Genomic DNA, 20,436 nt, shown 5'->3' with positions numbered 1-20,436 from the left:
ACTAACTCTTTGATCGACCCTCATGTTAACCCCTTCAAAGGCCAGTGTCATTAGTACAGCGATAGTGCATATTTTTTTTTAGCACTGATCACTGTACTGGTGTCACTGGTCCCCAAAAAGTGTCAGTTCGGTTTCCGATTTTTTCGTCGCAATATCGCAGTCCCGCTAAAAATTGCTGATCGTCGTCACTACTAGTAAAAATAAATAATTCCATAAATATATCCCCTATTTTGTAGCTGCAATAACTTTTGAGCAAACCAATCAATAAACTCCTATTGGGATTTTTTTTTTTAAACAAAAATGTAGCAGATTACATAGTGGCCTCATTTAACCACTTCCCACCCAGGCCAATTGTGACATTTCCCTCCTACATGTAAAATTCATAATTTCTTTGCTAGAAAATTACATAGAACACCCAAAACACACACATATATATATATATATATATATATATATATATATATATATATATATATTTTTTTTTTTTCTAAGCAAAGACCCTAGAGAATACAATGACAACTTTTTATCTCGCTCGTATTTGCGTAGGAATTCTACAAACACATAAAAAAAAAAAAAAAAAAAAAAACAGTTTCATGCTAAAACAAACAAAAAACATTATCCAATTTTTTTGCATAATGTAAAAGAGAAAGTTACGCCGAGTAAATAGATACCTAACATGCCACGCTTCAAAATTGCACATGCTTGTGGAATGGCGCCAAACTTCATTACTTTAAAAAAAAAACATAGGCGAAGCTTATTTTTTTACTGGTTACATATTTTGAGGAGGTCTAGGGCTAGAATTATTGCTCTCACTCTAACTCAAATGTGTGTTTTGAAGACCGTTTTCTTATGTGGGCAAGACTTATGTATGCGTTTGCTTCTGGGCACTTCAAATTTTGTATTTATTGTCTTATTGTTTATTTGAAATTTTTTTAGTTTGACACTTTTAAAAAAAAAAATCACGTTTATTCCTACTACAAGGAATTTAAACATCCCTTGTAATAGGAATATGGCATGATCGGTCCTCTTTACAGTAAGATATGGGGTCAATAAAACCTCACATCTCATCTCTAGGCTAGGAAGCCTGTAATAAAAAAATAAAAAAAACGATCTCGGCTTCCCAGCTGAGGTTGCACCATTCGTTTGAATGCAGAGGCCGGAAATCTCTATGATCCCCATCTGGGGCCAGCGGATCCGGTCCCCGACTCAGCGATGGAAGCGTGAGAATCAAGTGGTGGAACAGCCACTACGATCATTCTTATGGTGTAGGGAATCGCCGACTGAAACAGCCGATATCTGAATGATGCCTGTAGCTTCCGGCATCATTCAGATATACCCGCTCAAAGTCAAGGAAGTCCCTGGATGTACCTTGGCAGGGAAGTGGTTAATGAAGAAGTTACATTTTTTATTGGATATGTTTTATAGCAAAAAGTAAAAAAGTTTTTTTTTTTTAATTGACGATTTTAGTTTATAGCGCAAAAAATAAAAAATGCAGAGGTGATCAAATACCATCAAAATAATTTTTTGAAAAAAAAAAAAATGACAAAAATGTTATTTGGGTACAGTGTCACACGATCGTGCAATTATCAGTTAAAGTAACCATGTAGCAAAAAATGGCTTGGTCAGGAAGCAGGGTAAATCTGAAATGGTTAATCACCTATGATTTTTAATAAAGAATGTTTTTTTTAATAATATTTTGTATCTGTGGTTCCCATATGAATATTTAAAGCCCCACTTTACAATACAACATTTTCTCTTTATTTTATTCATACACTGGATGATGCCTCTGAGAACCTAATACTAGATTATGTAGGGCTCCCTATCTCTGGTATGTACAGGTATTTATTCACCGCTGCATGGCCTGCGTCTGGAACAGGACTAAGCAGCAGTGGGTCACATGCCCTGCTGACATCACTTTAGCTTTTTTAGGCCCTGTCAATCGAACAGCTGATCCATCCTGCAGGCGTTGCATGGCCCAGTTCTCTCAACAACACTATTTATCTGTATGTTTTTTTTGTTTTGTTTTTTTGCTATGTTTATGTGGGTTTTCTCCAAGTGTTTTGCTTTCCATTCACAAACCATAAACCTACTGACAGATTCTGCCTCTACTGTGGGTTTATGACAATAGTAAGGACTTTAGACTGTAACCACCATTGAGGCAGGACAATAATGAAAGTTCAATGTTCTCTACACAGAAAGCGACGGCACAGCATAAGCAAGATAATTAAACACAGCAAAGTTTACCGGCTTCCGAATGTTTCTCCTTGTCATTCACTTTCTTAATTTTATCCTGTATATTTTCGGCGAGTTTTTCCACTGTGGCAGGAATCTGTTTCTCATTCCCTTCTGCACTTGTAACAGCTGGAGGCTTTTTCTTCTTACTGGCCTTGGTCGGCTTCAAGTGGTTTGCCAAAGCCATGCCTGAGTGCAATGGATGTACAATGGGTGTAAGAGCTGGAGAAAGAAAACAATAGAATACTATTAATTTAATAGCATATCGGATTGTAATTCACCAAGCGAGTGAAAAGATTTAAAGCGTCACTAAACCCACATCATAAAGAGCGATCAATAAATGGTGTATTACATGCTGGTAATACTCAGTCACTACGAGATTCATTTTCTGTATTCTGCAAAAAAACCTGGTTAATCCTGCTGTTCTATCTTCCCCTTCTGTCCATGTCCCCACTTCAGCTAGGGATTTCGCAGAGCAGTATTGGTAGCTCTGCACATGCTCTGCTTTCTGTAAGTTTCTATGCTGAGAAATTCCTCCCAATTCCATATGAGCCGTCCATATGACTATGGAGTGACACATGTGGGTGTATACACAGTGGTAAATGACAGCCCATTCCCTCCCTCTTACATGCCCACTAACCAGCTAAACACAATGGGGCACAATTCCTCCCAATAATACCATCAATATGGCACAATTCCTCCCGATGATACCATCAACGGGGCACAATTCCTCCCAATGACACCAACAACGGTCCACAATTCCTCCAACTCAAACAAATGAGGAGGCATTATTTTCCCCCCTGATGTCGGGACCTGTTCTACTCCCAATTAGACACAGTCCAGCCCCCCTAAAGTCTGCAGAACTGGCCCTTTGTTTAAATAGTTTGGAGATCTATGCTCTAAGCCCCTGTACACACGGTCGGAGATTTCGACAACCAAATCCGTCGGATTTTGTCCGTCGGATCTTGTCCGAAACTGTTGCATACACACGGTCGGACTAAGTTGTCGAAAAATCCGATCATTCAGAACGTGATGACGTTACGATGGGACTACGTTCAGGCTAGTAGCCAATAGCTTTGATGTAGGAATTGGATCTGAGCATGCGTGGCACTTGGTCTAATCAAAATTCTCTACACATGATTGGAGTATGTCCGATCAAACCAGTTGGTCGGGAAATATTTCCAACATGTTGGAAAATTGGGTCCGACGGATATTCAGACGGAATCAGTCCGATGCATACCACACACAGTCTGATTATCCGACGACACGGTCCGATAGGACACATTCCGACGGATTCTCCGACCGTGTGTACAAGGGCTAAAGGGTAGTTGCAATGGGAGTTAGAGTGGGGGTGGGAGCAGATTTAAGATTAGATAGGTTTAGCCTGGACTTCCACTTTAAATGGCAGGATAAACAGGTATTTGTGGGACTTTGAAAGGGGACTGAGATAAAACTGTAAGTGCAGGTGCACTTATAACAGTAAGTATTGGAACACCTTTTTTTTTTTTTTTTTTTTTAACAAGAGGCCATAGTTCTACTTTAAAGTGGATGTAAGCCCTCACATACAGTGGATATAAAAAGTCTACAACACATCTGTTAAAATGTAAGGTTTCAGTGATGTAAAAATTTTTTACATAATTTCAGAAATGTTTCCACCTTTAATGTGACCTATAAACTGTACAACTCAATGAAAGAACAAATTGAAATGTTTGGAGGGGGGCAGGGGGGAGTAAAACTAGAAAGCTAAAATAATGTTACTGCATAAGTGTGCACACCTTCTTATAACTGGGGATATAGCGGTGTTCAGAGTTAAGCAATCACATTCAAATTCACGTTAAATAGGAGTCAGTACACATTTGCCATCATTTAAAGCAGTGGTCATCAATCCTGTCCTCAGGGCCCACTAACAGGCCAGGTTTTATGTATTACCTTGGGGAGATGCAGACTAGAATACTGCAATCACTGAGCAGCAAATGATATCACCTGTTATATATTTCAGTTATCTTGCAAACCTGGCCTGTTAGTGGGCCCTGAGGACAGGGTTGATGACCACTGATTTAAAATGCCTCCGATTAACCCCAAATAAAGTTCAGCTGTTCTAGTAGGTCTTCCCTGACATTTTCTTTGTCACATCCTATAGCAAAAGCCATGGTTGGCAGAGAGCTTCCAAAACATCAGAGAGATCTCATGGTTAAAAGGTATCAGTCAGAAGAAGGGTACAAAATAATGTCCAAGGCATTATATATACCATGGAACACAGTGAAGACAATCATCATCAAGTGGAGAAAATATGACACAACAGTGACATTACCAAGAACTCGACGTCCCTTCAAAATTGATGAAAAGACGAGATGAAAACTGGTCAGGGAGGCTGCCAAGAGGCCTACAGCAACATTAAAGGAGCTGCAGGAATATCTCACAAGTACTGGCTGTGTGGTGCATGTGACCACAATCTCCCGTATTTTTCATATGTCTGGGCTATGGGGTACAGTGACAAGACGGAAGCCTTTTCTTACAAAGAAAAACATCCAAGCCTGGCTAAATTTTGCAAAAAACATCTGAAGTCTCCCAAAAGCGAAAATGTGTTATGGCCTGATGAAACCAAGGTTGAACCTTTTGGCCATAATTCCAAAAGAGTTGTTTGGCGCAAAAAGAATACTGCGCCACAAGAACACCATACCCACTGTGAAGCATGGTGGTGGCAGCATCATTCTTTGGGGCTATTATTCTTCAGCTGGAACAAGGGCCTTAGTCAAGGTAGAGAGTACAGTTCCAAATATCAGTCAATATTGGCACAAAACCCTGAGGCTTCTGCTAGAAAGCTGAACATGAAGAGGAACTTCATCTTTCAGCATGACCATGACCCAAAGCATACATCCAAATAAACAAAGGAATGGCTTCACCAGAAGAAGGTTAAAATTCTGGAATGGCCCAGACCTGAATCCCATTGAAAATCTGTGGGGTGATCTAAAGAGGGATGTGCATAGGAGGTGCCCTCACAATCTGACAGATTTTTTGCAAAGAGTGGGCAAATATTACCAAGTCAAGATGTGCCATGCTGATAGACTTTTACCCAAAAAGACTGAGTGCTGTAATAGAATCAAAAGGTGTGTCAACAAAAGTATTAATTTAAGAGTGTGCACACTAATGCAACCGTATTATTCTAGTTTTTTATTTTTACTTCCCTCCACCTAAAAGATTTCAGTTTGTTGTTCAACTGAGTTGTACAGTTTATAGGACACATTAAAGATGTAAAAAGTTCTGAAATTATTTATCTTTGTCTTATTTTTTTAAATCACAGAAACCTGACATTTTAACAGGGGTGTGTAGACTTTTTATATCCACTGTATACCCAGTGAAGTGAACAGTCTCAGATGATACACAGAGATTAAACAAAATTTCCCTACATATGTTTTACATGTATATCTGCTCTCTTCAGCTTTCTATATTCATTAGAAAGTGCACATTGTGTTAGCAATTTTCTCTTCCTGATCAGCAGTGGGAGGGGAGTCTGGACATACACTGTGTGACAGCTGATTTGAGGAAAGGCACACACCCCCTCTCCACATAGGCAGAGGAAGGAAGGAATGTGCTGTGAATAGATCAGCTCTCTGCTAATCTATTTATAGCACCCACCCCAACACAAATTTCAGGCTGGTTTTATCTCAATTATTGGGAAAACTTGTCAGAAGTCACCATGCTGATAACAGAAGAACGGAGCAGCAGAAAGACACGGGACTTAGGGGTTTGAAGGGAGAGACAAATAAACAATACAGATATATGTACCCAAATTTCATAAACGATTAATTAAGATAAGGCTGGTATTTTGTATTTTGTCAAGACATTAAAGAGGAGTGCCACCTTAAACAAAAAATATTAAAAGTCAGCAGCTACAAATACTGAAGCTGCTGACTTAATAAATGGACACTTACCTGTCCCAGGGTCCAGCGATGTCGGTAGCAGATGACGAGCAATTGCTTGTCTCTCGGCTTCCCCCGCCGTCATCCTCTGTCAGGGAATTGGGAAGTGAAGCGTTGCGGCTTCTCTGCCCGGTTCCCTACTGCGCATGCGTGCGCCGTGCTGCGCGTCTTCACTCGTCCCCATTGTGTCTTGGGAACTGTGTGTTTCCCAGAACACAATGGGGGGCAGGGCATCTGCGGCTAACTATTCCCGGAAGTGGGTGCAGATACCTGGATTATACAGGCATCTGCACCCCCCTCCCCCCTGAAAGGTGCCAATTGTGGCACCAGAGGGGGGAGGAATCCGATGAGCAGAAGTTCCACTTTAGGGTGGAAATCCGCTTTAATTAGGTGCAAGAAAATGTCTCTAAAACCCTCCCTTGCAGTGGGGATCTTCAATAGCACGGCAGGGCTATGGTCCCTATAATGGTCTTGATAATGTCAGAGTATTTTGGACCACCAGAGGGCAGAGAAGAGGCTGTGGAGACTGGTTTAGCAGCTTAGAGAAGCCTGCAGGAGCGGAGGATCATTTAAAGAGGAAGTAAATCCTGATGAGTTTTACTTCCTCTTTGCTCCCTGCAAATTAAATGCACAATGGGCTAGTATGCATCGCATACTTGCCCATTATGTGACACTTACCTGCAAACTAATCTATTGCTGTCCCTGTGCAGGCTACATCCATCTTCACCCCTCTTCCTTCCGGGTGTCACAGACTCCGGCTCTGAAACTGGCTGGAGCCATGTGTGCACGGGAGCAGTCAGTAACGGCACAAGCTGGGGGAAGAAACGGCACGGAGGTTCATTTCTTCACAGCGCACAAGTGAAATATCTCCTAAACGTTTTGGAGATGTTTCCACTACCTATAGGTAAGCCTTATTCTAGGCCATGGGTGCTCAACCTTTGGCCCTCCAGCTGTTGCAGAACTACAAATCCCATGAGGCATTGCAAGGCTGACAGTTGTACAACTCTCAAAGGCAGAGGCATGATGGGACTTGTAGTTCTGCATCAGATGGAGGGCCACAGGTTGAGCGCCCATGTTCTAGGCTTACCTATAGTTAAAAGTCACTAGGGAGTGTTTACAACCACTTGAAGTAAAAGTGCTTTACCAGTCGACACTTAAGGTTTAAGTGAAGGCTGCAGCACAGGAATATGCCCCTTTTTGCAAAAGACACTCTTGCTTTGTAACAGTGTCTCTTGCTCTTGAAAGACTTTAGAGAGCAGTGTAGTGAGGTAGGAGAAACAGTAAGTCACAAATGAAATCAGAGCCTGAAATAATAAGCTAATTCTGCAACTCACATGTACAAATAAACTGTAAAGACAAATTATACAAATACATTTTTTAAACATAACTACGAACACCCAATTACATTCTACTGATCATTTTCAGATGCATAAAAATATTACAAAGACTATAGCTGCCCTTTAGCAAAGAATCAAATATGTGCTGGCACTACAATATTCAAATAAAACCAAATATGGTAAAAACATAAATAATCAATGCATATCTCATAAAGTGCTATAAGTGTCCATCCAATTCATATAATTTTAAAGTGCTAAGGTGTCCATCCAAATAAGTCCACATAATGTATATCAAATGTAACTCAAGCCGTTGTACTTCAGAAAAAAGTGCCCAGTGCTGTAAACTTCAAAAAAACATTAGGTGCTTTATATGCAGGTCACTATCTGATGTTTTTTTAAAGTTTAGGGTACTGGGCACTTTTTTTCTGCCTTTGTATGGAAAGATCAGCTGGTGTCGGTGGACATCGAGTCACGGGTGCTCGCTGATCAGTTCCCACACTCGCCCCCCGATACCGGGAAATGCAGGATCACGTATATATAAACGATCCTGCGCAGCACAGCATGTAGCAGTAAACGTGCTATGGGCCGGTCGGCAAAGGGTTACGTGACAAAAAATGCAGCTCATGATCAAATAGGGATGCATTAGGTCATATCATGGTAACCTATATTATTATCAAACTTAAAGCGCAGTTCCGCCAAATTGTTTTTCTTTTAAAGTCAGCAGCTACAAATACTGCAGCTGCTGACTTTTAAAATATGGACACTTAACCGGCCAGGGCGCCCGCGATGTCGGCACCTGAAGCCAATCTCTCTCTCTCCTCTCTGGGGTGCTGCCACCGCCATCTTCGGTAAGGGAATCAGGAAGTGAAGCCTTGCAGCTTCCTGGTTCCCTACTGCACAAGCGCGACTCGTGCTGCGCTATCCCACTGGTCCCGCCTGTCTTGTGGGACCTGTGTGTCTCCCAGAAGACAGGAGGGGGGGACATGAAGTGGCGTAGATACCCACGGGCTGCGCTATCCCACTGGTCCCTCCTCTCTTCTGGGACCTGTGCATATCCCAGAAGACAGCGGGGTGGGTGGGGGGCGACAGGAAGTGGCGCAGATACCCGCGGGGGGTGCATAGATACCCACAGGCTGCGCTATGCCACTGGTCCCTCCTGTCTTCTGGGACCTTTGTGTCTCCCAGAAGACAGCGGGGGGGGGGGGGGGCAGGAAGTGGCGTAGATACCCCCAGGGTGGATCGGGTGTCTATGCCCGGAAGTGGGAGCAAAATACCTGTAGCAGATATTAGATGGGTATCTACTCCCCCCCTGAAAGGTGCCAAATGTGACACCGGATGGGAGGGGGGGGGGGGGGCAAATTCCCAAAAGTGGAATTTGTGGGTGGAACTCCGCTTTAATATTTTTATCACTAAACTTAATGTAGAACTTTAGTCAGAAAATAAAGTCCTGCTAGAGCACTTCAGGCTGGCCCCTTTTGCAGGTATAGCCATGTAAAACATTAAAAAATATATAACTATATAAAATACAGTAATACGCTGTCTCCCCCTGTTCTGCACACGTTCGGGACTGTGCCAAAAATAAAGAGGCCAATCTGCTGACAGCCTAAAGATTTACTGTGCTTGTGGGCTCTGGGCTTCAGCAAAATGGCAGCCTCCAGCAAGAAGAAACAGTTACAATGCTGGAGGCAATTTACACTAATTTTGTTAGTAGAGTTATTAATGTGGAATGTTACGTTTCTTGCTAACGAACATTTTTTATCAAGCGCTTATGGGTAATATTCTGCTTTAAGAAGGGATTTTATATATCTACGGGTACCCAAACTAGCACAAAGACAGGACTGAAGCATTCTTTTCATAGAAACTCTGCGTTTATGATGGTGTCTTTATTCTGCATACTTGCCACATTTTGATTTTTAGGCTAAGGCGCACATAGTGATAATAAAGGTTGTTTATAAAAAAAAAAGTAAATAAATAACAAACATGTCAGACGTACATGCTCTGTGCATTGGTTTTGCACAGAACAACTCAATACTCTTCTTCTTGGGTCCCCCGCCGGTGTTCCTGGCTCCTCTCCCTTCACCAATGACCCCAATAGCAAGCCACTTGCTATGGGGTCACTGGTGCATGCTCGCTCCATGCCTCATTCTCATAGAATGCATGAAGGTAAAAAACCTTCAGCCTTTATAACCACTTTGAGCATACATCGGTGTGAGGGATGCGTTTTTGCCTACACATGATGCACAGGGGTTCCATGCATCTGATTGAAGGCCGTCCCATTCAGATCAAATGGGACACAGCAAAATTTGACATTCACGTGTGTGCATGTCCCCAAACTCATGCGGTCTGGGTTCAGGGACACGCACCCGCAATCACACGGATGCCAAATTTGGAGCAGCGGCTGTATCTGTGCTTACACTGCATTTCAATTGACATGAATAGGGCCGCCTACATTGCAAATGCATGGAATCCCTTTGCATCTTGTGCAGGCAAAACACGATCCACACATGAGAATACACTTAAGTACATCCATGTGAATGAGGCCTAGCACACAGGGGCCGCCACATAATGTTAAGCTCTAAAATTAGGCTTGGTTAAAGGACAACCAGAGCAAAAAATATTGTATTCTAGTAACTGTATGAGAAGTTCACTCTAGAATCACCCTGTTTGACTTCTCTGGTTGTCCAGCAATCATTTCTGGACAACCAGAGCATGGACAGAATTCAAACATGCTGATTCTGGAGTTAACTTCTTATACAGTTACTAGAAAACACTATTTTTGGGGTTTGGAAATTGCCAGCCATTTACCAGTGACACCATGTTGTTGCTCACCCTCCTTCCTGCTATCTACATCTTTGAAAGCACCAGGCTTTGCAATCACAAGATGTAGAAGATGAGTAGAATGCAGCTGCATGATGTCGCTGGTAATCAGCAAGGCAGTTTCCAATGTGGATTGCTGGACAACCACAGCGTGGACAGATGTCAAATGCTTTGCATTTATCAAGGCACATTTGTTATATGGTTGTTTATGGCTCAGAGTCATTCTGGAGGTCCTTCCACTTTAAACACTTCAATTCCTTAGGGCGTCATATAACGTCCTTGACTTTGTGCGTGGATATCTGAATGATGCCTGCAGCCATAGGCAGCATTCAGATATCATTCTTTCCAGTACCCCCCACCATCCAATGCTTCTCCGGGCTCTCCTGTGCCATGGGGGGCCTGGAGAAAGAATCAGCCAGCGCCGAATGACTATGATAGAGATTTCCGGTGACCAGATGGTCACCAGTCATCTCTATGACCATCAGAGGACTGGGTGCGATGTTATATCACGCTGGGTTTTCAGAAGTAAATAAAGCTGATATCCCGGCTTTCAGCATGAGATCGTGAATTTTTTTCTTGATCTCATGCTTTCCAGCCTGGAGGAGAGATGTGGGGTCTTATTGACTCCCGCATCTCTCCATAAAGAGGACCTGTCACAATAGATTCCTATTACAAGAGATGTTTACATTCCTTGTAATAGCAATAAAAGTGATCAAAAAAAAATGTAAAACTAAGTAAAATAAATAAAAAAAAATCGTAAAATAGAATACTAAAAATTTAAAACGCCCCTGTCCCAGGTAGCTCTAGTTCAGAAGCAAACACACAAGTCCCACCCATATATGTAAACGCCGCTCAAACCACACATGTGAGGTATCGCCGCGTGCGTTACAGCGTGTGCAACAATTCTAGCACTAGACCTCCTCTGTAACTCTAAACTGGTAACCTGTAAAAATATTCAAAGCGTCGCCTATGGAGATTTTTAAGTACCGAAGTTTGGCACCATTACATGAGTGTGCGCAATTTTAAAGCGTGACATGTTAGGTATCTATTTAGTCGGCGTAACATCATCTTTCACATTATACAAAAAAATTGGGCTAACTTTACCGTTTTGTTATTTTTTAATTCATAAAACGGTTTCTCCCCCCCCCCCCCCCACCCAAAAAAAAGGCGTTTGAAAAATTATTGTGCAAATAAAAGGTTGCAATGACCGCCATTTTATTCCCTAGGGCAGTGATGGCGAACCTTGGCACCCCAGATGTTTTGGAACTACATTTCCCATGATGCTCATGCACTCTGCAGTGTAGTTGAGCATCATGGGAAATGTAGTTCCAAAACATTTGGGGTGCCAAGGTTCGCCATCACTGCCCTAGGGTATCTGCTAAAAAAAACATATATAATGCTTGGAGATTTTCAGTAATTTTCTAGCAAACAAATGATGATTTTTACATGTAGGAGAGAAGTGCCAGAATAGGCCCGGTATGGAAGTGGTTAAAGATTGCACATCTATGGAAATAAAGAGTAATCATGCGACAGCCTTGGAAAATATTTAGCAGTGACTGCACGCTCATCGCTAAGACTGCCAGCAGCTGAGATGGGCCACATTCTCAGAGAAGCTCATCAAGTGCTGTCCGTCTTGGCACTGTGACTATAGATAATTGTGCTCACATGCTGCTAGCATAGTGCTTTATAAAGAAATACTGCAGATTTGTCTAAGCTTTCCTCCTCTACCCCTTCCTAATCCAGACTACAGTAGTGACAGAAGGGCTCTTCTCAGTTTCATATCATTATCTGCAATAAAGTCATTGTACCACTGATAGGATTGCCCCTAGGAGCAGATTCATTAAGGCAATGGACAGGCGTCATTATATTGGAAAAAAAAAAAAAAAACATTGAAAGACAAAATAGAACTGCTGGTGAGTGGGGCTGACTGCGTCTTATATCATTGCTAGGAAACAGACACCACTCTTGCTATTAGAGAACTTGAAATCCCAGCATGCCCTGCATCGCCTGACACTCAAAGGCCTTAAAGGCACGGCAACCTCAACGTGTCTTTTTCTTAACATTGAAATGTATTTATCTTCCTCCCCGATGTGCTTTCTAAACACACTCGGAACTCGGAGTTCACGGGAATGTCTTTATTCTCCATAATTATTTTTATCTTTAAGTTCAACAGAGAGACGGAAACATATCGGTGCTTAAAAAAATTAAAAATAAATAAATAAAAAGACTACTATAGGTCAAAAATATTGTATTCTGGTAACTGCACAGGATTAATACCTGTAATAATAGTATTCAGTCAATGTTAGTATTTTATTTCGTGTGCCTTTCTTTATATTTTTCTCCACGTTTCCATGCAGAAAAAGTAGAGGTTGGGACACCGAGCGCTGCTGGGGGGCTTACAACAGTCAGCTTTTATTGATAAGGTTTAAACCTTTTTTCCAAAAGAAAAAAAAAAAGAAAAAATTCTTAAAAAAAAAAGTATTAAATGGCACTGAGTTTTTATGTAAATTATTTTTTGCTTACTTTAAAAGCTCATTTACACTAGAAGCAAGGCCTGCTGCATTTGACAGGCGGTGAGGAGGCGACCACCACCACAACCCACGTGCAGTGCAGGGCGGTAGCATCATGGTCCCATTCACTTAAATGGGGGGGGGGGGAACAGTACAATTTCTGCCGCTGTACACGTGGCTTTATCTTGCCCCCCAAACAGTTGTGTAAAACAGTCCTAAGTCTATTTAGAATTACATGTCCATCTAGGAATACTCTGTGCCAAAGGGCGACAATGCTGCTGTGCAAATATCACTGCAGAACCAACAGCATTGTCACAGGAAGTAGACAAATAAGAAATGTAATCATTATCAATAGTTTCACCATAAAGGGAATCTTTCAGTTCCATAAGAAAACAAACACAGTGCTAATAATCTGCCCCATCAAGTGTTTAGGCGATACTCCTCCTCTCCACAAAACATGCAGCTTAAAGCCGGCCGTAGACGGTTCAAATCTTGGCTGGTTCAGCAGGGACCATTTGTGATTTGAACCATGTATGGGCAAACTGGTTGTTGGATGGATCAATCAACTTGAGTACAACCAGCCTGTCCGATTTTTCCTGTGATTATTGCCAGTGGCTATAGCCGCTAGCAATAATCACTGTGTGCTCTTCCTGACTGAGACGGCCCCCTCTGTCCATCCTGGGCTAACCTTCAAGCGTTTGTTACCCCAACATTTATATATTCCTGATATGCGCCTGCTGTACCATGTACTTGTATGAGAAAGTATTCCTGTTCTTTTTGTATTGCTGTGCTCTCCTACAATGATTGTGAATGGGAAGATCAGTGAGCTGCTGCTTCTCCTCCCCCCTAGCTCGTATGAATAATTAGGAAGTATTCTATACTGAGTAGCTTCCTGTTCATTCACAAACTGAAGCACAGTAAACAGTTTACTATGCTTGAGTTATGAATGAACACAGTGAGTGTTCATTTAGAAAAGGATGGGGTCAGTAAAAGACATTTACCCCCACTCCCCATCCTGAAACATCCCCCACAGGAGCTAGGAGAGAAGGGAAAGCAGCAGCACGTGGGGTTACACAGGGGGAAGCCCAGGCAATAGGAGGAATCCGCACTGCACACACCTACGGAACAGAAGGAATGTGATCACTATTAAAAAAAAGGGGGAAAAAAAGGTATTATATATATATTTTTTATATTTATACACGTTTTGCCTTTCATTTCTATTTTAAACTGAATGGGTTGTTTTACAAGGTGATCGTTTACAATTATGTTAATTAATGAGCCTCCTCAACTTTCTAATTTTTAATTGTTTTATATGAATGTAGTTGTAATATAGTTTTTTTTTGTTTATTTTTTTTATTTAATTTTTTTACATCTGCCTGAAGTTTAGTATTGATAGATAGTTTTTGCAAATACTGCGAGTCTCCTGATATACGGTGAAGTATAACACACCCCAGGAATTTGAATTACTTGTAGTGTTCATGCACTGAATAGTGGTGTCACCCTCTGGCCCTGGAACATAACAGGAGTATGTGCAAAAACAAGGTTAGCTGAGCAGAATGAAAACTATTTTAACAGGCAAATACATTTAAAAATGTTCTTCACCTGTATAAAAAGAAGTCCTCCTAGAATTATACATTAACATCCAAAAAAGCTCAATTCTGGTCTGCGTTAGCGTGCGCTATGGTCAGCCTTGTACTCTGAACCCACACATATACAATATATAAAGCCTCTAGTAAAAGTTCCAACATTTGACTTTGTGATCATTACAGTCCATACTGATCGCTAACTTGTGCATAGCTTATCCACCCTGCAGAAACCCTCCTACAACCTCTCTCTCTACCAGGTTCTCTCTCTTCCCTTCTATATACTTTATTTACCTTCCTCCCTCGAACCTTGGCACCCCAGATGTTTTGGAACTACATTTCCCATGATGATTATGCACTCTACAGTGTAGCTGAGCATCATGGGAAATGTAGTTCCAAAACATCTGGGGTGCCAATGTTCACCATCACTGCTCTACCATATATCAACCCTATACTTGTCCCCTTAGTACCCCCTCAACCGAGACCTCATGCCATCTTCCCTTTGGTCACCCCTACCTATACCCCGAGGATCAACTGACCCCTTCTGCATCAACCACTTAATCTTTACAAGGGGGGGGTAACCCATGGGACATCCACATATTAATACCAGAACTCTGTTAACTGTTACTCATTGACAGATTTGTAATCTTTGTAAACTTTTAAAGGATAAGTTCACCTTGGGGAACATCTTACATGTTCCACTCGTTTTCAGGGTGGAACATGTAACCAATCCTGCAGCCACTTCCCGATCCCTGCACTCCCTGTGACAGCAGGCCCGGGAATCTTCTCCCCGTACCTTCTGTCACTATTTGAAAAGAGCGTGACTGTTCGGGGCTCCGCCCACACAGCCGCGTCATTGATTTACACATGCCTGAACTACAAGTACAAACTTGCTTTGCAACTGTCGGCAACAAACTACCACGGCACTGTTGAATGCTCGAGAAGTTTATTGAGTATTCTTGTCAGTGTGAAAACTGCCTGCCTGCACAATGTACAGGCAGCAGACAGATACACTGTCAGTCTGTAGAAGACCTGCGTGGCACCCATGATTTGCTGATCTTGGGTGCGCAGCTATCCAGGCTCCTACAAAAAAAATTTTTTTGTAAATGCACATTTCTTTAACCTGCAAAAAATGTGCATTTATTATTTTTGTTTTTAAAACTAAAACTTATCCTTTAACCACTTCAGCCCCGGAAGATGTTAACTCCTTTCTGACCAGAGCACTTTTTGCGATTCGGCACTGCGTCGCTTTAACTGACAATTGTGCGGTCGTGCAACGTCGCACCCGTACTTTTTTTCCCACAAATAGAGCTTTCTTTTGGTGGTATTTGATCACCTCTGCCTTTTTATTTTTTTGCGCTATAAACAAAAAAAAGAGCAACAATTTTAAAACAATATTTTTTACTTTTTGTTATAATAAATATCCCCCAAAAATATATAAAAAAATGTTTTTTTTTCCCCTCAGTTTAGGCTGATATGTATTGTTCTACATATTTTTGGTAAATCGCAATAACCGTATATTGATTGGTTTGTGCAAAAAGTTATAGCGTCTACAAAATAGGGGATATATTTATGGCTTTTATTAGTAATGTCATTGCGACTGCAACATTATAGCGGACACATCGGACACTTTTGATACTATTTTGGGACTATTGTCATTTATACAGCGATCAGTCCTATAAAAATGCACAGATTACTGTGTAAATGACGCTGGCAGGGAAGGGGTTAAACACTAGGGGGCGATCAAGGGGTTAAGTGTGTCTTAGGGAGTTATTCTAACTGGGGGGGGGGGGGGGTGGGCTTCAACTCACATGACAGCAATCACTGCTCCCGATGACAGGGAGCAGTGATCTCTGTCATATCACAAGGCAGAACGGAAAAATGCCTTGTTCTGCGGCTCCATGACACGATCGTGGGCACGGTCACACTGTACGCAGTGGGCGTGCGCTCGCTCACCCCACCAATTAAAGGGGACGTACAGGTACGCCCATTTGCCCACCATTGTGCCAACACATATTGGCGTGCATCGGTGGGCAAGCGGTTAAATTCTTATTGTTCATGCTTTTATTTTCACATTTTGGTTTGCTACAAATATACTCTGCAGTGCTTGACGCAGATGTCTGGATACATTTACAAAGTATGTACTTTCCTAAACCTTCAAACTAATAAGCATTTTTTTTTTTTTAAACAAAAAAGTGTCCGTCTCTAGAGATAAATATTCCCTGCACAAAGCTCGTCATCAAAAACTTGCAGGTCTGTGAGGTGGTGTGACCTTGTACACTACTAGATGTGATAGAACATTTAGAAAACGACGATTCAGAGATACAGAATATTCCTCTCCTGTTCAGATCACAGCAGCCGTTCACTTCAAAAACTTACCATGGTTCTAGGAGGACCAGACAGTGATTATAGAGTGTGCAGAAAACGACGGAGGTGGTGACGCATGCAAGCTGCTAGGCCTGTTCTTGTTAAATAATTGATGACGGATACGAGCACTACAGCAGCGGAGTCTGCCTAACGTAGGATCGTCAGCTAAAAATCAGACTTGCAGGAGAACATGTGGCGGCTTCGAAACAAAGAAGTGAGTATTCCTACATGGACATTTGTCAAGGCATTGCATGTTAGGTGCAGAGCTGAGACTGCCGATATCAGACAAGAGGCGTTCATTAATGTTTGTTAATTGTCTTTGGTGCAGGTCATGCAATAAAGGTTTTTCCGTAAATGTGTTAACATTGTGAACTGTAGCGAACATCGAGTCCTTTCCAGGTAAGAAACCTTTGCATTCTCTACGCTTATATTATTACATATTATTTGGGAAACAATTTTGCTTGCTGTGAGCAGTGTGTTAGATATAGCACTGGCAATACATTCAACCAGTGAGACCTTCTGCCTGTGTACCAGCTATTGAAAGGGACCCTGTCGTTCAAATGTGAAAAAAAAAAACAATGTCAGTGTAATTCATTTCTTGTATGTGCTTATCTATTTAAATAAAATTTGTGTCATACCGGCAAAAATAAACAGATAAAATATATACATACATGCACACACACACACGCTACTGTACAAATGTTTTAGGCAGGTGTGAGAAAATTTTGTAAATTAGGAATGCTTTCAGAAATAGAAGGGTTAATAGTTAATTTTTATCAATTAACAAAATGGAAAAGAAAATGAACAGAAATCCAAATCAAGTCAATATTCAGTGTGACAACCCTTTGGCCTTCAAACCAGCATCAATTCTTCTAGGTACACTTGCACACAGGTTTTGAGGGAACTCGGCAGGTTGTTCCAAACATCTTAGAGAACCAACCACAGATCTTCCGTGGATGTCGGCTGCCTCAAATCCTTCTGTCTCTTCGTGTAATTCCAAACAGACTCGATGGTGAGATCGGGGCTCTGTGGGGGCCAAACCTTCACTTCCAGAATTCTTTGTTCTTCTTTACACTGAAGATAGTTCTTAATGACATCGGCTGTATGTTTGGGGTAATTGTTCTACAGCAGAATAAATCTGGAGCCAATCAATCACACGCCTCCCTGATGGTATGGCATGATGGATCTGTATTTCTCAGCTTTGAGGACACCATGGATCCTGACCAAATCTCCAACTCCATTTGCAGAAATGAAGCCCCAAACTTGCAAGGGACCTCCACCATGCTTTACTGTTGCCTGCAGACACTCATTATTGTACTGCTCTCCAGCCCTTCACCAACAAACTGCCTCATGATACAGCCAAATATTTCACATTTTGACTCATTAGTCCAGAGCATCTACTGCCATTTTTCTGCACCCCAGTTCCTGTGTTTTCAAGCATACTTGAGCCACTTAGCCTTGTTTCCACATCAGAGGTAAGGCTTTTTGGCCACAGTTCTTCCATAAAGACTATTTCTGGCCAGACTTCTCTGGACAGTAGATGAGTGTACCTGATGTCACTGCTGGACATTTCCCAATGTCAAAGGGAATTATGAGGTGTCCACCTGCTGCATGGTTTACTTGACTGACTACTGCGTCTACGGTCTTCAGAATTGTCCATTTCATTGTGCTTCTTCAAAAGAGCTTGAAAAGCACATCTATGAAATCTTTGCCTAGGAGAGACCTTGCTCATGCAGAATAACTACCTTCTGTCTTGTTGCTGTGCTCAGTCTTGCCATGGTGTACGACCTGTGATATCAAACGGTCTTCCACAACCTCACCTTACTAGCAGAGTTTGGCTGTTTCTCATCCAGTTTTAAAGCCTCCTACACAGCTGTTTCTGTTTCAGTTAACGGCTGCGTTTAAACCTACATATGAAACTGATGAACATTAGCACCTGTTTGGTATAATTGTTTAACCATACACCTGACTAGTCCTACAGAATCCCTGACTTTGTGCAAGTGTAATGCCGGCCATACACGGTTCGAATTTCGAAAGAATTTTCTTTCGAAAATCGTATCTAAGAATTTTCGTATGAATTTTGCACCATTAGTGGGCTGCAGCAACAGCCGATTTTCGTGCGGAAATAAAATTTGAGGAATCGGACATGTTGGAAATTTTTAGAAAAACAAACGATTTTCTAATCAATGATGGGAGAATCGTGCGAGAAACGTAATAAGAAAAGAAAATGTACGGAGATAAAAGAAAATGTACGGAGATAAAAGAAGAAGATTCCCAGCCAAGAAAATTCTTTTCTGTAGCAACATGGGGTGAAATTGAAGGCTTGGTCGGCCGAATTTCGAAAATCAATGGTGGCATCATCGGATCACAAAAAAAAACGAATTTTCTGATTTTGAAAAGAAAATTCGTTCGAAATTCGACCGTGTATGACCTGCATAAGAATTGATGCTGGTTTGAAGCCAAAGGGTATTCACACCAAATATTTTTTATTTGATTTAGATTTTTCTTCTGTTCGCTCACTTTGCAAATTGATAAAAAAAAATATTTTTGAAAGCATTTTTACTTTACAGCATTTCTTCACACCGGCCTAAAACGTTTGCACAGCACTGTGTACAATATATATATATAAATTCTGCTTTGTACTTATTTCAGCGTGTAACTTGTTAGCACATGAGCATAACGGATTGGATTCTTCTGCAACTTCTTCCAGTCTTTGCTGTGCTGTACAGGGAACTGATCGAGGCCAATGCCAGAAGAGCATTGGGTATATTGTTTGCGTTTAAAAATAAACAGCTAATATACAACATTAAAAAATAGAGAGCTGCATTCATTTGTGCATTTTATATCTGCCTGGAAGTCAGCTCTAAATAAAATGGTTATTTTAAGTGGAACTCCAGCCAAAACAGTTTTTATAGGGTGGGGAAAGTTTCAGGTTTTATCTATGTGCTCCACCATAAACAACCTCTCTCCCCCCCCCCCCCCCCCCCAAACTCACACTCACTTCAAAGAGAAACGTTGTCTCCACTTTAATTAAAAATAGATGTTTATGTATTAGAAATGCCTAGGTTCTCTACCCGCAATTGGACTCAATCTAGATCCAATAAGACGACCCTGCAAGTTTACGTATTAACATTGAAATATTAATTTGTAACCTTGCATGTTGGGTCTCGGTAAACTGCTGAAAGTGAACCTTTCAGCAATAACACATCCCTAAATTGGCTGCAAGTTCAACACGCACATGGCGGTGCTTCCACCTACCTTTTAAATGCTAAAACTCCAATACAATGTCAAGATTTCCAGCCGTGTCCATGGTTGGTCCAACCTCTCTTGCAACTTCCTACATGTGCAAAATTATGATGGCTGGTCAATAGGAAGGTGCTGAAGTTGCAATGACCAAGCCAGGCCCATTTTTGCAGGTGTTTTTAATGAGCTTTTCCCAACACTTGGTAAACTAGGAAACGTGCATACACAAAGAATATGAATCGTGGACACTGCAAGAGATGGCACCTGAAGCAGATGTATTGTTTCTACACCAGGGATAAAAGTTATCAATATCTAAACCTATTAAGATTAGTTTCCTATCCAGCCATCAGCTAGTGCTATACTATCTTTCTCATATTATTTCTACTCAGCTGTGCTTAAAGAAGCTACTTATGTAAACAACTCAATG

At 41.4% G+C, this 20,436-nt stretch overlaps 1 protein-coding gene across 3 annotated transcripts in view; it reads right to left on the bottom strand.

Moving 5' to 3' along the window:
• The window catches only part of PHF20L1 (PHD finger protein 20 like 1), a 225,665-nt gene that overhangs the window by 40,248 nt on the left and 164,981 nt on the right, over positions 1-20,436 (bottom strand). For all 3 annotated transcript variants that reach the window (XR_013277714.1, XM_077493366.1, XM_077493365.1), the window contains exon 12: positions 2,245-2,454. Coding sequence is in view for 2 of the 3 variants with exons in the window: in XM_077493366.1 (XP_077349492.1) it covers positions 2,245-2,454 (210 nt within the window). In the remaining variant the exon portion in view is untranslated. The remainder of the gene's footprint in view (positions 1-2,244; positions 2,455-20,436) is intronic.

Source organism: Lithobates pipiens, unplaced genomic scaffold (assembly GCF_037356315.1).
Source record: "Lithobates pipiens isolate NorthernLeopardFrog02 unplaced genomic scaffold, aLitPip1_a1.2 Scaffold_19, whole genome shotgun sequence".
NCBI classification, from domain to species: Eukaryota; Metazoa; Chordata; class Amphibia; order Anura; family Ranidae; genus Lithobates; species Lithobates pipiens.
This window is presented reverse-complemented; position numbering and strand designations above follow the sequence as displayed.